This window comes from Mustelus asterias, chromosome 2 (assembly GCF_964213995.1).
Source record: "Mustelus asterias chromosome 2, sMusAst1.hap1.1, whole genome shotgun sequence".
Taxonomy (NCBI): Eukaryota; Metazoa; Chordata; class Chondrichthyes; order Carcharhiniformes; family Triakidae; genus Mustelus; species Mustelus asterias.
The window spans coordinates 89,373,687-89,389,373 of NC_135802.1; the positions used below are offsets into that span (position 1 = coordinate 89,373,687).

The following is a 15,687-nucleotide window of genomic DNA, read 5'->3' on the forward strand; positions in this document are numbered from 1 at the left end:
AAGAGCAGACACAGGCTTGGTGCACTGAATGGAAACCTCTGCTGTTCTGTGATTCTATGATTTACTGTTTGGAATTGGATGGTGACCTTAATCAATGCAAGTAAAATATTTTCAACAGTTACAATTTCATTACCATGACACAAAACAAATGCAGTAAACATAGCTTAGATCAAGTTTTATTAAAAAAAGGAAACAAATTCATAGGTTCTCGTGTAACTTCAATTTTCTGTTATTGCTGCACATGAAACATCAGTAATAGTGCACAGTACTTAAAATCATGTTTACCTGAAACAAATCACTAAACCAATTCTTAAATGAGAATCTTGAACCATAACAAGGCCACAAAGTTTAAATTCCAAGATTGGCAATCAACTGAAGTTCCAAAAAAATTCCTCATTTTATTTAATTATCTCCCACAGAAAAGAAAACATCAATGTTTCATATTTCAGTCCTGCAGTAACATGACATATTTTGGATCAAAATCAAGTGTTACAGAAAACCAAGAGTATAGGTATCTAGGAGACATTGAAATGTGGAACACAAACTACACCACTAGTACATGCCTGGGAGGCTAAATCACAAATACATTCCATTTGTCTTTCTAACAAGAAGCACTAGTCTGGTGTTACTGCTTCAATAAAGGAAATGCTCAGGTATAGTATAGTTTCCTTTTTAAATAAGATCACAGTATATTCAGACACACAAAGCAGCATTATAGCAACATGAAAACAAACAGTTACCTCTCTAAAATGGTAATTTTATTTCTGTAGCCAACAGGGCAAGGATTATTTTGAAAATACCAGAGAGCTAAAGCCAAATTATATGGTAAAATAACTTCTGCATTATATCAATTTTCTGTTTACCCAGTGTGTGAATGTTACAATACTTTCAGTAAATATTATCTACTAGTAAATAATAAACTGAAACTGAAATATGTTAAGACGGCCCAAGATAGTAAAAAGAAAAGTCAGAAAACTGAGAATTAATACAAAGCCAAACAGAACTTTGCGGAGATGGTCACTTCAAGTGGGAAAGGTTCCCATCTAGAAAGGGATTTCTTTTCTCGTTTGGAGTAATACAACTTTCTGTGGTAGAAAATGAAATTTGAGTAAAAATCCCCTACCTCATGGTTCCTGGTCGATCTCAAAAAACAGACCATCAAGCCTCATCAGCTTCAAGAAAAATTAATAATTGTTAATGTGTTGTATGGTTAATAAATGTCCATTGCACGTGTAGCAAGACTGTTACTGATGTAACACAATCTCGCAGTGACAATTAGAGGTTAAATTTTTATCAATTTTAATTTCGTGCATTTTAAAAATGTTAAATTTATTGCCCCAATGAAGACTGCAACAGTCTGCACTTCAACGGAAATGCTTCCATGAATTTTAGGGTCTGATAAGTAATAACACTTGCATTAAGTAATTAAATCATGACCATAAAATATGACACAAAAAAACAAGTTACCGTTTAGGCACATTGGTGAACATACAAAAATGTAGCAACAAAAAAAAAATTGGAAAAAATATTACTATTGCACAAAATTTCACAAATGCTGGTAGCATCCCTTAATATCACATATAATTCAGACAACAACATAGCGATTTACAAAGTTTTTGTTAATTTGGCAATAATCCAGCATATTTTCTCTTGCAGAGAAACATTTTTTATTGGGTCATATTAAATTTGTAATTCCATTCATACAGGTGCACAAAATTTCTAGTTGCAGTCTTTCAATTGGGGTCCCAGGTGTGGTGGGTAGAACATTTGTTTTTTGTATTGATGCAACTGTAGGTGATGTATCAGTTAAGCAGGTAATTTTACTTTTGGGCTGGGTTGATGGGGAGAGTGCAGAAAGAGTAGAGAAGCCCAAAACAAACAATAACAAAAATACAAATTTACTGTTAACATACATTTGGACCCACTTGAATTCAGCAATTCCAAAATCTATTTTGTTCTTCAATATACACTAGAAATGAAAATGCATTTTTGTGAAAAATAACCTATGTAATGAGAACATCAACAATGCAGTAAAACTGCTTAACTAACATTTTCCCTAGGACTGGCATTCCTGGAAACCTTTACATTTTTTCATATGAAGGTGGTTTGGTTTATTCTGCATAAGCATTGTAAAGCAAATCATACATTATACGATTTGGAAAAATATCACGGTAAATTTTGAAATGTTTCAGCAAATTTATCTAGTCTGAATGGATTTTAGATACAACCACTTAGAGGTCTCTAAGCAGTAAATGGTCCAACTGTTCCAGTTAATGAATTAAGTACGGGTGACAGCAAATCCTACTGACCTCTTTAGATAGTGTTGCTTTGCTTCCTCCATGTCGGCAGCAGGTGGCTTTGGTGCAGGCTGGGGTGCATAATCAAAGCAAGTAATTCTTTTATTGCGCAATAAACAGAATGTAGCCCCCCTACTACTGTCATGCGGTGGGAGCAGTGACCTTGTTGCTGAACGTAGGTTGGATTATGCTCCATACTTTATCAAAATTGGAGAAAAGCCAGGACTGCATTATATCGACTTTATTCTTCAGCTGTGTGTGTGGGTGCAGGAGGACTGGAATCTCCTTCTGTGGTGAGGTCTTCCTGTGGAGTTTTGGCTTCTGCTGTCATGCCTGTACCAATATCCCCAGAATCTGGGTGTAGTGAGCTGGAGGACTCTGTAGGTCCTGGAACACTTTCAGCTTCATCTACGCTGGTTTCAGAAATGCTTTTTTCCGCTTCTGTTTGAGCCAACAAGAAAATGAATTAATCCAGTCGCATTTGAGATGATCTTCAAAATTAAATCCAACCAGTATTTTACAGAATTAGTAAACGGAGTTGGATTGACTGTCACTTAAGTTTTTGAAAACTAGATGCATGTTTGACATTATTCTGTTAAGATTAATATACCTCTCTTTCAAGAATATGATAGAACTTAAAACCATCCGCAGCAATAGTGTACATTTGTTTTTTGACGTTTTGTAACACAGTTAATGTTCGGATTAGCACACAGCGAGTTCCAAATACTTTGTTACAGGAAAAGAAGTTCTGGACTTCTTGTCTGTCTCTCAGCAGCTGGCCTCAAAGCTACACTGGCATCTCAAGAAAGCGAAATAAACATTAACACAAATCAGTAAAAAACAAAAGCTTTATATTTTTCATGGAAGATAGCCGAACATAATCTTGCTTAAAAAAACTAACCTTTCTGCTTTGATTTTTCTTTGGCTTCTTGTTTCTCTCTGGACTCTTTCAGTTTTTTACACACCTTTTTGTGAGTGAACCAGTGCATCTTCTGACAATTTTGGTTACAATATATTACCTGCGGTATTATCAGCAAAGAATATGTTCTCATTAAAAGACAACTAGGGTTATAAAGCTGATTACATACATTTCTACACTCTTAGTGATTTGACCATAACAAGAAGAAGCGTGTGTTCGTATTTCAAACAATTCAAACCAGCACAGGAATGATTAACTGCATTAATATCTTTGCACATTTCTTGTACTAAATATTTCTTTATTATCTGATCCAAATGTTCTTACCATTTTGCAGAGTGAGCATCTTTTATCTGCGCCCTTTTCACCACAAGCAGTACAAAATTCAGCATCCACGAAGCCAACTTGGCCAGTTATGGCCTGGGTCAGTACAGATAAAGCTGTTGGATCATTGCCCTGGTGTAATTTACATAGTTGGATGTGCAGGGTTTTGGAAAGGAGAGGGTGAAAGGGAAGAGAAGAAGCAAATTTCAATAATGAATAAATAGATGGACCAAACGGATATATTATAGAAAGTTTCATTCCCATATTCAGGTCACAGACCTGCTGAGCTATTTCAGCTTTTATCAATGCATCAACTTTTTCTCTGAGAAGACAAAGTCCAATCATAAACCTGGATGTTCTTAATTTTGATATCTTTATTGGTGCATATGACTTCTTGACACTTGACTTGAAATTTAGACTTCCAATGGGTATTGTTCTCAAGAATCAGAATTATGGAATACACAGAGTGGTATTAATGGAAATTCAGTTTATTACAAAAATCAAACCACTGGTTTCATTATAAATGGTATTACTGCAAATATTCAAAAGTAATTGACCAATGATCACTTTTTGAAAAGTATTCACCTAAAAAAAAACTTGAAAAGTATCGTATTTATCTAACATTTTGGTGGAGTCGGTTAAAGGAAAAGTGAAAGCAAATGACTGTAAAAATCAAACTCAAAATGAGGTATGCTTGGGTATTTTTTGCAACTGGGAACAGCCACATTGGCTCAGACTTTATAATCATGACGGCAACACTGCCAGCATTCTCCACCATTCCACCACTGAAACTCTAAGCAACCTTTGGAGAGTCTGCACGTTTACAGAATAATGTGGAAATCCAGAAGTTGTTCGCAGTGATTCTATGCTTCCGCAGAGGGTGCACTGTTGAGATTCCTCGGGAATGCAGTCAGTGTACTGCCAAGAATTATGCTCTTAGTCTAGCTGTAAAAACCCTTGAAAACTTTGTACGATATTGAATACAGTGTAACTGTGTTTTAACAGTATACCAAGTTTATAATTACTGTACAACAGTCTCAAAACCCTGAACTATTTGTTGAATATCAAATATCTTCACCATGCTAAGAAACTCCACAGATTATTGAAATGATATTTTTAAAGTTCGATACTGTAATCCCATGTTTATGGTCCAATCATTTATTTCACCATCTGTAGAATGTAAAAATTGCAAGTGAAAGGATTCACTGGTTTTTAATTCCTGATTTGTTGTCTGTGCGATTACTCGGATTGGATGCTTAGTGACATCACTGCTTCTAGGCATGGGGGGGGGGGGGGGGGGGGGGGGGGGGGGGTGTCACCTTGGCCGGATGTCAGATTTTAACTGATAAAAAGATAAACACGTGCAAGAGAGAATGCTGGATCTTTGGAGGCAGCTTTATATGAGATCAGGTGTGATCACTTTTGCTTCAATGTTAACTGCATAATCCAGCCATTAATGAGAAAAACCCATTCAAACTTACAACAAAAGTATAAAGTTAATTCATTATGCATAAAATGCATGGCACAGTGGCACATTGATTAGCAGTGCTGCCTCACAGTGCCAGGGATGCGGGTTCAATTCCCGGCATGGGTCACTGTCTGTGTGGAGTTTGCACATTGTCCCTGTGTCAGCATGGGTTTCCTCTGGGTGCTCTGGTTTCCTCCCACAGTCGAAAGCTGTGCAGGTTAGATGCATTGGCCATGTTAAATTCTCCCTCAGTGTACTTGAACAGTCGCTGGAGTGTGGTGACTAGGAGAATTTCACAGTGGAGTGTTAATGTAAGGCTACTTGTGACACGAATAAATAAACCTCAAGTTAAACTTTAAACTTAAAAATCAGAGGACAAATAATTGGTTAATTAAAATAAATACAAAACAAACTGCTAAGTGAAACAAAACTATTAGAAATTGGAAAGACTTCAAATAGCTCAAAACTGGGCATCCATGAGGTGCTGTGGGCCATCAGCAGCAGCAGAATTGTATTCAATCACAATCTGTAACCTCATGGCCCGGCATATCCCTCACTCTACCATTACCACCAAGCCAGGGGATGACCCCTGGTTCAATGTAGAGTGTAGAAGGGCATGCCAGGAGCAACACCAGGCATACCAAAAAACATGAAGGGTCAACCTGGTGAAGCTACAAGATTACTTGCATGCCCAACAGCATAAGCAGCAAGTAATAGAGAGAGCCAAGATATCCATGGCTCAGATCTAAGCTCGGCAGCTCTGCCACAACCAGCCATGAATGGTGGTGGACAATTAAACAACTCACTGGAGGAGGAGGCTCCACAAATATCCCCACCTCCAATAATGGAGGAACCTAACACATAAGTGCAAAGGATAAGGCTGAAGCATTAGCAGCAATCTTCTGCCAGAAGTGCCGTGTGGATGATCTCTCTCGACCTCCTCTGGAGGTCTCCAGCCTCACAGATGCCAGTCTTCAGCCAATTAATTTCATGTGATATTAAGAAACAGCTAAAGGCACTGGATACTGCAAAGGCAATGGGCCCCGAGAACATTCCGGCAATAGTACTGAAGACTTGTGCTCTGGAATTTACCGCTCCCCTAACCAAGCTCTTCCAGTACAGTTACAACACTGGCATCTACCTGGCAATGTGGAAAATTGCCCAGGTATGTTCTGTATGCAAGAAACAAGACAAACCCAACCTGGCCAATTACCGCCCTATCAATCTACTCTTGATCATCAGTAAAGTGATGGAAAGGGTTAGCAACATGCTATCAAGCAGCACTTAGCCAGCAATAACCTGCTCATGGATGCTCAGTATGGGTTCTGCCAGTGTCACTCAGCTCCTGACCTCATTACAGCCTTGGTTCAAACATGGACGAAAGAGCTAAATACCGGATATGAGGTGAGAGTGACTGCCCTTGACATCAAGGCAGCATTTGACTGAATATGGCATCAAGGAGCCCTAGGAAAACTGGGGTCAATGGGAATCAGGAGATTCCACTGATTGGAGTTATACCTGGCACAAAGAAATTTGGCTGTGGTGACTTGGGTTCAATCATCTCAGCTCCAGGACATCACTGCAATAGTTCCTCAGGGTAATGTCCTAGGCCCAATCATCTTCAACTACTGCATCAAAGACCTTCCTTCCATCATAAGGTCAGGAGTGGGTATATTTGCTGATTACTGTACAATGTTCAGGATCATTCATGACTTCTCAGATGCTGAAGCAGTCCATGTCCAAATGCAGCAAGACTTGGACAATATCCAGGTTCGCGCTAACAAGCGGCAAATAACATTCGCACCACATAATTGGAAGGGAATGACCATATTCAAAAAGAAAGGAACTCACCATCACCCCTTGACATTCAATTAAATTACTATCGCTGAATCCCACATAGTCAACATCCTGGGGGTTCCAATGACCAGTAGCTGAACTGGACTTTCCATATAAATACTGTGGCTACCAGAGCAGGTCAACGACGAGGAATCCTGTGGCAAGTAACTCACCACCTGACTCACAAATCCTGCCCACATCTACAAGGCACAAATCAGGAGTGTAATAGAATACTCTCCACTTGCCTGGATGAATGCTGCTCCAATTGCTACCCCTTCCACAAATATTCAATTCCTCTACCACCAACGAACAGTTGGTGGTACTATGTACCATTTACAAGAGGCACTGCAGATGCTCACCAAGGTTTCTTAGACAGCACCTTTCAACCCCATGCTATCTAGAAGGACAGGAGCAGCTGACACCTGCGAACACCACCACCTGGAGGTTTCCCTCCAAATCACTCACCATCCTGACTTGGAAATATATCACTGTTCCTTCACTGTCACTGGGTCAAAATCATGGAACTCCCACCCTCACAGCACAGTGGGTGTAACTAGACCTCAGGGACTGCTGCAGTGGTTCATGGAGGCAGCTCACCACCTCCTTCTCAAGGGTAACTAGGGATGGGCAGTAATTGCTGGTCCAGCCAGCGACACCCATATCCCATGAAATTAATAAAAATAGAAATAAGATAGTTCCAAGGGTTGATTGCTAGTTTGAGCTTGGCTCACTGGTTTCGACCAAGTGACAAGGTGATCATTATGTTGTTGACTGCAATCCAATGAACCCTGTTGGAAGTGTAAAGGTGTAGACCTCTAATAGTCTCAAATGTCATCATTTCTGACCCCACCCATTGAACAATCCATAAACATTATGTTTAGTGACTCATACGAAGAAAGCTTCAACATATGCCGCTTTTAAATTAACAATTGAGATTGTACAACTTTTGTATAAAATACTGCTTAGCAATATACTTTTTAAAGTGATTAAACATTACTGAAATAACTTACTATTTCAACAGGAGCAATGGTTCTCACAAGCTGCTGTAGAAGTGTGGCTTCGCACCATGGAAACTTCCGAATACATTCTCTTATAAATTTCTCTTGGTAAGTTGGGAAACCATCTGTATCACGTCCTTTTAACAAACTGTATAAAATAACAAGCAAGAAAACTTAATTCAATCCACATAAAACTGTCAACACAACTACAATTATGATAACTGCTGATCATGCCTTCGCTATAATAAAGGACTGCTTTTAGCAATTACATAAAAATTCCATGAAGGGCTTGTAGCAGACAAAATTAATTCAATGGAAGATCTAAAAAGATGTATAATTGGCATTTCATTAAAAATCCATGTAAGTTGCATAACACCCAGTCTATAGTGTGAAATTGCATAACACCCAGTCTATAGTGTGAAATTGGGCGGCACGGTAGCACAGTGGTTAGCACTGCTGCTTCACAGCTCCAGGGTCCCGGGTTCGATTCCCGGCTCGGGTCACTGTCTGTGTGGAGTTTGCACATTCTCCTCGTGTCTGCGTGGGTTTCCTCCGGGTGCTCCGGTTTCCTCCCACAGTCCAAAGATGTGCAGGTTAGGTTGATTGGCCAGGTTAAAAATTGCCCCTTAGAGTCCTGGGATGCGTAGGTTAGAGGGATTAGCGGGTAAATATGTGGGGATAGGTAGGGCCTGGGTGGGATTGTGGTCGGTGCAAACTCGATGGGCCGAATGGCCTCCTTCTGCACTGTAGGGTTTCTATGATTCTTTCTATGATTCTATCATTTTGCCAGTAGAACTACATCCTTGACTATATGATGGGCTAAATGTCCTCCTTCGGAGCCATAGATCTATTTATATTTCTATGTACAGCATACAGTTTTGGAAATAAGATGAGAATACATTTCTGCATGTTATACAAATTATTTGTTTTTGTGATGCATCACAATTTGATACCATTTCAATCTTATGACACTGAAAAGCACTACAATCAATCGAGAGTTACAATAGGAACCAGTTGCTCTGTGATTGAAAGTAGACAATGCAGGAATCTCCGTCAATTAAGTGTCTCCCCAAAGAAGGATGTACTACCATTTTAAAAATACCTCAATATACCTCAACTTCATTACAAATAACTGGCATACTGGGAAATACTGCACAGTTACTAAGATAGCGCTGGAGCAAGACGACTTCTTGCGAGCTACCCCCGGCATACCCTCTAATTCTTTTATTCTCATTCTATGCTTTTAAAACTGTACTCTAACTCTTTTAAACAGTCTAATAATGTACACTATATTCTGCACCCTCTCCTTTCCTTCTCCTCTATGTACTCTATGAATGGTATGTTTTGTCTGTATAGTGTGTATCCCAATACATGTGACAATAATAAATCAAATCAAATAAAAATACTTCATTTGTATTTTAGGTTATGCCCAAATTGCTGTCTACCTTTTTATAAGCCCGTCAAGTTTATTTTCTTGTTCTTTTAAGAAACTGGCACACTTCTGGAAGATGTAGCTAAGGTAGTGCATCTTCATGGCCAGCACTTCATTGATCTCCCTCTGTTTCATACACTTTTCAATTATAAGGTCCAGCACCCTATAGCACTTTCCCAGTGCCTCAACATCTGCCAGTAAAGGATTTTCCTTAACCATGAGCACAATCTGCAGGGAAACACAGATAACAAGTGATTTGTTTCTTTGGTGTAGTGATAATCTGAGTAAGCACAAGTTAATAGGGGTTTGAAATCATGCACGGCAATATATTTTCAGTAAAAATTCTTCTGTCACTAATAATGCATTCAAATGCAGAACTCGGGATACTTAAATCAGAGTCCAAGAATGTGGAAATTCAAGTTTCAGAACACTGCATTCAACATCAAGTTCAACAACTCTAGATTGTGACCTTTCTCCTCCATCTTAAATACTTTTTAAAAATGTGCCATACATTTATTGTCTCATTGCAACTCTTCGTCATCCCCCCAATCAACTGGGTCATCTGTTTCTTGTGTCGTAAGTTTGTTACAACTTATTGCAATCTCTCCCAGCTACAGTGTAATATCCAGCACATTTTCTCGAGTTCTGACAAAGTTATCCAGACTTGAAATGTTAGCTTGGTTCTCTCTCCACAGATGCTGTCAGACATGCTGAGATCTTCCAGTATTTTCTGTTTTTCAGATACCAGCATCTGCAGTAATTTGCTTTAATCGGCATTATTTCGTTTATTTTACTGTATTGCTGTTGCCTGGTGGTTTCTCTCACATTTTTGTAATTGTAAGATGTAAATTTGAATACATGTTGTTTTAGCCTGAGCTATGTGGACTGCCAGCATGACATGCAAAAATAAACATGAAACAATGAAGTTCAACTTCAAAACAAATCTCACAAAACACCTAAAATTTGGGTTTTCTTTCAGGAATTTTATTCAAGTTCACGGCAACAAGACTATCTCTATAGACAGGGCAGAGCCACACGTGAACCAGAACTGAGAAATTTTGTGGGTAAAATGAAAATGTATTGGACGATTGAGAGTTACACTTTTACCAAGTATCTGTCACTAAAGATGTACCAGATACATTTATTGTACACCCAATTACTTCAATAGGTGGAAATACTGATGAACTGCATGGCTCAAGCAGAAGCTATAAATCACATTCATTGAAAAACACAGCTTAACCTTCAGAAACTGGTGCAAGATACATTGCAATAGCAGAGAATGCACTCCACACACATGCAGTTGCAGTGCCTGTGATGCCACTGAGTGATTCAGGCAGCTGCCCGCATTAAAGATGGCACAAAATCTAATCAAAGACCATGGGGTCAATTCTTCCATCCCGCTGCACTGATTTTTTAGTGCAGCGGGATGGGAGATTTCAGCAGGGCCGAATTACCGCGAACCATGCTGGGCGTCCGACCCCAAGCGCATCTCCCAGTGCTGGATTTCCGGCGCCGTCAGCTCCACACCTGAAATAGACGTGGAGCTTCATGAATTATTTAAATAGGATTCACAGTAGTACCCCACTTTCAGGGAGCTAGCAGCCCAACTCCACTGGAGTGAAGAGCGGGCAATTGGGGACCTCCTCCCCGGCATTAGCACCATCGCAGTGCCAGCCTGCGCCCCTGGAACTGCCCAAGAGGTAAAGTGCCAATGCCCAGGAGGCACTTTGGCACTGTCCATCGGGCATGGGACAGGGCCAAGGGGGCGGGGCCCGCTGCCACTCTGCAGTCAGGATCGGTCGGGGAGGGAGGGAGGCCAGCAATCAGGGGTGGTCATCGGGGTGGTGGGGGGGCAGTAATCAGGCTGTGAGGAAGGGCGAGGTGAGAGAGCCAGCGATTCAGGGGTCGTGGGGCTGGCCAGCAATCGGGAGGCCGGCAGACAGGGGCCACTGCGCATGCGCCAATTTCCCACTGAAAAACAAAGCGTTATTTACTCCAGTTTTCACGCAAATTCGACAATTCAAATTTGTTTGGGAGAATTCCGGCCCACAAAGAAAAACCACAATGCTCTAAGCTTACAACACTACCTCACAACTTAAAGATGAAAATACCAGGGCATTGAGTAAACCAAGCTCTTGTTCCATGATATTCCTCATTTTCTTTTAAACAAAAGCAAGCTCTTCCCACCCCGTTATCCCAGCAAACTCTCCTCCCACAGTCAGATCACAGTCTTGTCACAGTAGTTAATATCAAAATAATAACCACCACTTTCCAGCAGGCTACCTCCTGTGGGTCCCGTTTAACCTGTAATACCTTTATGCTACTCCTGCATATAGCATTCAAAGAAATTGAACTTTTTACAATGTCGCCTATATGCTTTATTATAAAACTGCCGTATCTTCAAATGCCAGTGCCGACTCCAGAATGTAAATGTTGATTACTGACACCCAGATCTATACAAGAAAAGGAATTTATCAGGGCCAATCAACATTTAAAAAAATATTTTAATGTAAATTTTGGTATACCAAATATAATTTATAACATGTTGCACTTAACTTATATATAAATGAATCTTAAAAATCATAGCCTTCCATCCTAGAATTTAAAAAAATGAAACTTAAGAATGGCCAATAAAAACCTCTAAAGTAGTACAAGCCGGTGAGTGAGTACTATGTCAGGAAATATGCCTAAAATTGGCCCCATAATTCCTCAATCGCATAAGCCTAATTGCAATCACGCTGAATAGGAGGTGCCAGTAGGAAGTAGGGAATAAAGATTATTTAAAAAGGGACTCAGAGATATTGTGGGTTAAATAGTGCATACCCCTTCGGGGCTAGCTGAAGAAAGGAAACAAGTGATGGGGCCAAGCAAACTCACCACCCTTCCAGCTTGCAAATTATATGCAACCAGTGCAAGTTAAAAAGGAGCTAAGAACAAAGAAATATTTCAAGAAAAGGAAAATAAATACTAAAATAAAACCTGGTCTAACTTCTATATGGCTCATGAGCAAAGATATCTAACCGCAACAGGGTGTAAATTTGTTGTTATGATGATCTTGTGCAAGGGTCCTGCTAATTTGACTGGAAGCTTCGGTTCTTTGTCAAGACCTTGTGGTTTTGTGTAGCAGTCCAACTTTTCACGAGAGAAGAAATTGTTGATAATGGTTACACAGTCATGCTGGCCTAAAAAGGGGAAAAAAAATTAATTACACTTTTCAGAACATCATATTACTTTGACCTCCAACCTTTGAGAAAACCCAAATCACAATTTGTAAAATCCATGATCAAGTTTCACCCAAACAGGAGATTTCTATAACCTAACAATACTTAGACAATAAGATTTTCATTTACCAATTGACAATATCACCAAGAAAATAGGTATGCATAGGAATTGGGTTTTACAGTAGCCTGCATCCTGTGGTCCTGCAATGGCAACTCACTTCCATTTCTAATAAAGGGGGAGAACCAAAGGTACCAAAAATAAAGTGGTTTGATTGTTAATTCATCTTAAAGACTTCCTTGTGAAAATTTCAGTGGGACTCTCAAACTAATTGGTTTTGTTGGGGCAAGAAACTTGATACCTTCCAGGACAAAACAACCGGTGGCTGTAAACATTCACTCCTTCCCCCACCAAGGAACTGTGGCAGGAGTATGTACCATCTACAAATGGCACTGGAGGAACACACCAAGGCTTCTTAGACATTCTTCTAGCTACCATCTAGAAGAACAAGGTCAGCAGACACATGGGAACACCATCACCTGCAAGTTCCCCTCCAAGCCACTCACCATCCTGACTTGGAAATATATCACAGTTCCTTCACTGTCACTGGGTCAAAATCCTGGAACTCCCTCCCTAATAGCACTCTGATTGCTAGCACCACAGGGACTGTAGCAGTTCAAGAAGGCAGGTCACCACAACCTTCTCAAGGGCAATTAGGGATGGGCAATAAAAACTGGCCTAGTCAGCGATGCCTACATCCTGTAAACAATTTTTCAAAGCACACAGACTTAGTACATCGAGTATTAAGGTGGGGACTTCCCATATTTAATTATATTTAACAACATCTATGAGAGTCATAAGGCCTTAGTTTTAGAATTCAGGATCATCGATAAGATTCCACATCTAGAAGAAAACATCCAACCAGCTTTTAAACTATTAGCAGTATCATACCTACTGGAGGCATGTCCTATTCATAACTTTAAACAGGAACTGTGTTCTTATGACTACTTCTGGAACTGTCTTTTATATTTTAAAAAGGACACTTACAAGTTGGCTAAGATAGTTACCAAGAGTCATATGACCTTTATTTAACATGGACTACTTCAAGCTTCCAGAAAGTTTTAATCGAATCACCCTGGCTTGGGGCCTCCCCTGTAATGGATGTACCAAGACTGTGAGATTTACATATGCTTTGTCTGTGATTTACCTAAAGCTTAAAGTCAACAGACTTCGAAGGCAGAATTTTCCAGCCCCTCCTGCCAGCAAATTCCCCAGTCGTGCAACTGGTGAGCAGCACAAATGACCACTGACTTCTGTAGGATTGGAAGATCCTGTCGGTGGCCAAAGGTGAGCAGCCTCTAGAAAACCACCCCCTGGTGGCCGTAAAATTTCGGCCCTAGACTTCTCATCTCGAATTATAGAATATCTACAGTGCAGAAGGTGGCTGTTCAGCCCATCGAGCCTGCACCAACAACAATCCCACCCAGGTCCTAACCCCATAGTCTGCTGACACTAGGGGGCAATTTAGCATGGCCAATTTACCTAACCTGCACATCTTTGGAGTGTGGGAGGAAACCTGAGTACCTAGAGGAAACCATGCAAAAGCAGGGAGAATATGCAAACTCTACACAGAGGCTAGAATTGAAGCTGAGTCCCTGGCGCTGTGAGGGACCAGTGCTAATCACTGTGCCACAATGCTTCACAAAAAATGAGATTTGAAGGGACCTGGAAGAAGTGTGAAGGACAACCATCTATGTCCCATTGTATATCAATTACTTAGTTCATTAAACAAGAATCACATGGACTGGTTTAACATTTGTAGAAGTGCATTATCTTCTTTAATTGTATCTTTCTTGGCTGTGTGGTGTGTAATTGAAAAAATCTTTAGATTTTTGAGTGTGTATGTGAATAATTAATCCTCTTTATTTAGACCCAAAGTCTGCTGCTGGTTCTTTAAATTGACCACATGTGTAAAACTTAGAAACACAAATCTAACTTTCCAAAAAAAAACACTGATTGCAGACAGTAAGAGAAGGAAATTAAGTGTTTCCAGGTTATTTCTCCTCCTGTAATATCAGTTAGGTATACATTTCCATAATTGATGCAAGTAACCATAACAGCATGTTTTAAAATCTTGGTAGGTTAAGGCTTGACAGGAAAATGCTGCACATATAAAATGAAGTTCTTTTACTTTCCAATAACTTACCGACAAAGGCAGCCATCTGTGCTGCAGTTCGCCCAACAGAGTTTACAACATCTGTTTCAGCTCCAGCTTCCAATATCATCCTCGTTATCTCCTTACTACCTACAGTAAAATAAAATGGCCCACATTGAAGCGCTTTTAAACTAAATAGAACATAGCTTTTCTAACTCAAAGGGCAGTTAATATTTCATGAAGGCCTTAACATGTCCCAATTAAACAAAACCTTCCAAATAACGACTGCTGTCATCTAGAAGGACAAGGGCAGCAGAAACATGGGAACACCACCACCTGCAAGTTCCCAAGTCACTCACCAGCCTAAATTGAAAATGTATAATTGTTGCTTCACTGTCACTGAGCCAAAATCCTGGAACTCCTCGCTAACAGCACTGTGGCTGTACCTACACCACATGGAATGCAGTGGTTCAAGAAGGCACCTACTACAACCTTCGCAAGGTCAATTAGGGATGGATAATAAATGCTGGCCTTGCCAGTGATACCCAGATCCCTTGAATTAATAAAACGTTTTATTGCTGTTATAAGCTACTATCCCTATACAAAAAGTTTGGTGGTAACCTTGAGACAGGATGTGGTAATTGGTTGGGACTTGGGTCAGAGAATTGGGATAAAAATGTCAGGATGTAATGAGAGTTGAACATCACAGATCTTTACCATATATGGATGGGGATGATATGGAAGGGATGAAAAGAATGACATGGAAAGAATGGAATAGCACGAGATGCGGATTTAAATAAGTACTGTTGTCATGAAGATACTAAGTGTACTGGAAATATCCATGGGTCTCTGCTAGTATATTATTAACTTTAATAAAATGTACATTCAAGTTGGCATATGTGACTAAATTAGAAAGATCAACTTGTGATACATAAAGAGACAGGAATTTACAAAGGGATATAGACAAATTGAGTGGTGAAACAGTGACAGATGGAATTTAATGTAGGACAGTGTAGGGCATTCACTTTGGATTCAAGACAGA

General features: G+C 39.9%; 1 protein-coding gene across 1 annotated transcript in view; it reads right to left on the reverse strand.

Moving 5' to 3' along the window:
- Positions 1-378: 378 nt before the first annotated feature.
- Positions 379-15,687, reverse strand: part of ankmy2a (ankyrin repeat and MYND domain containing 2a) — a 41,215-nt gene continuing 25,906 nt past the window's right edge. Inside the window, exons 3-9 of the mRNA XM_078238429.1 lie at positions 14,697-14,795; positions 12,293-12,453; positions 9,285-9,499; positions 7,852-7,987; positions 3,541-3,669; positions 3,199-3,316; positions 379-2,738 (exon numbers count right to left, since the gene is read on the reverse strand). Of these exons, the coding sequence (XP_078094555.1) occupies positions 2,539-2,738; positions 3,199-3,316; positions 3,541-3,669; positions 7,852-7,987; positions 9,285-9,499; positions 12,293-12,453; positions 14,697-14,795 (1,058 nt within the window). The 3' untranslated portion in view covers positions 379-2,538. The remainder of the gene's footprint in view (positions 2,739-3,198; positions 3,317-3,540; positions 3,670-7,851; positions 7,988-9,284; positions 9,500-12,292; positions 12,454-14,696; positions 14,796-15,687) is intronic.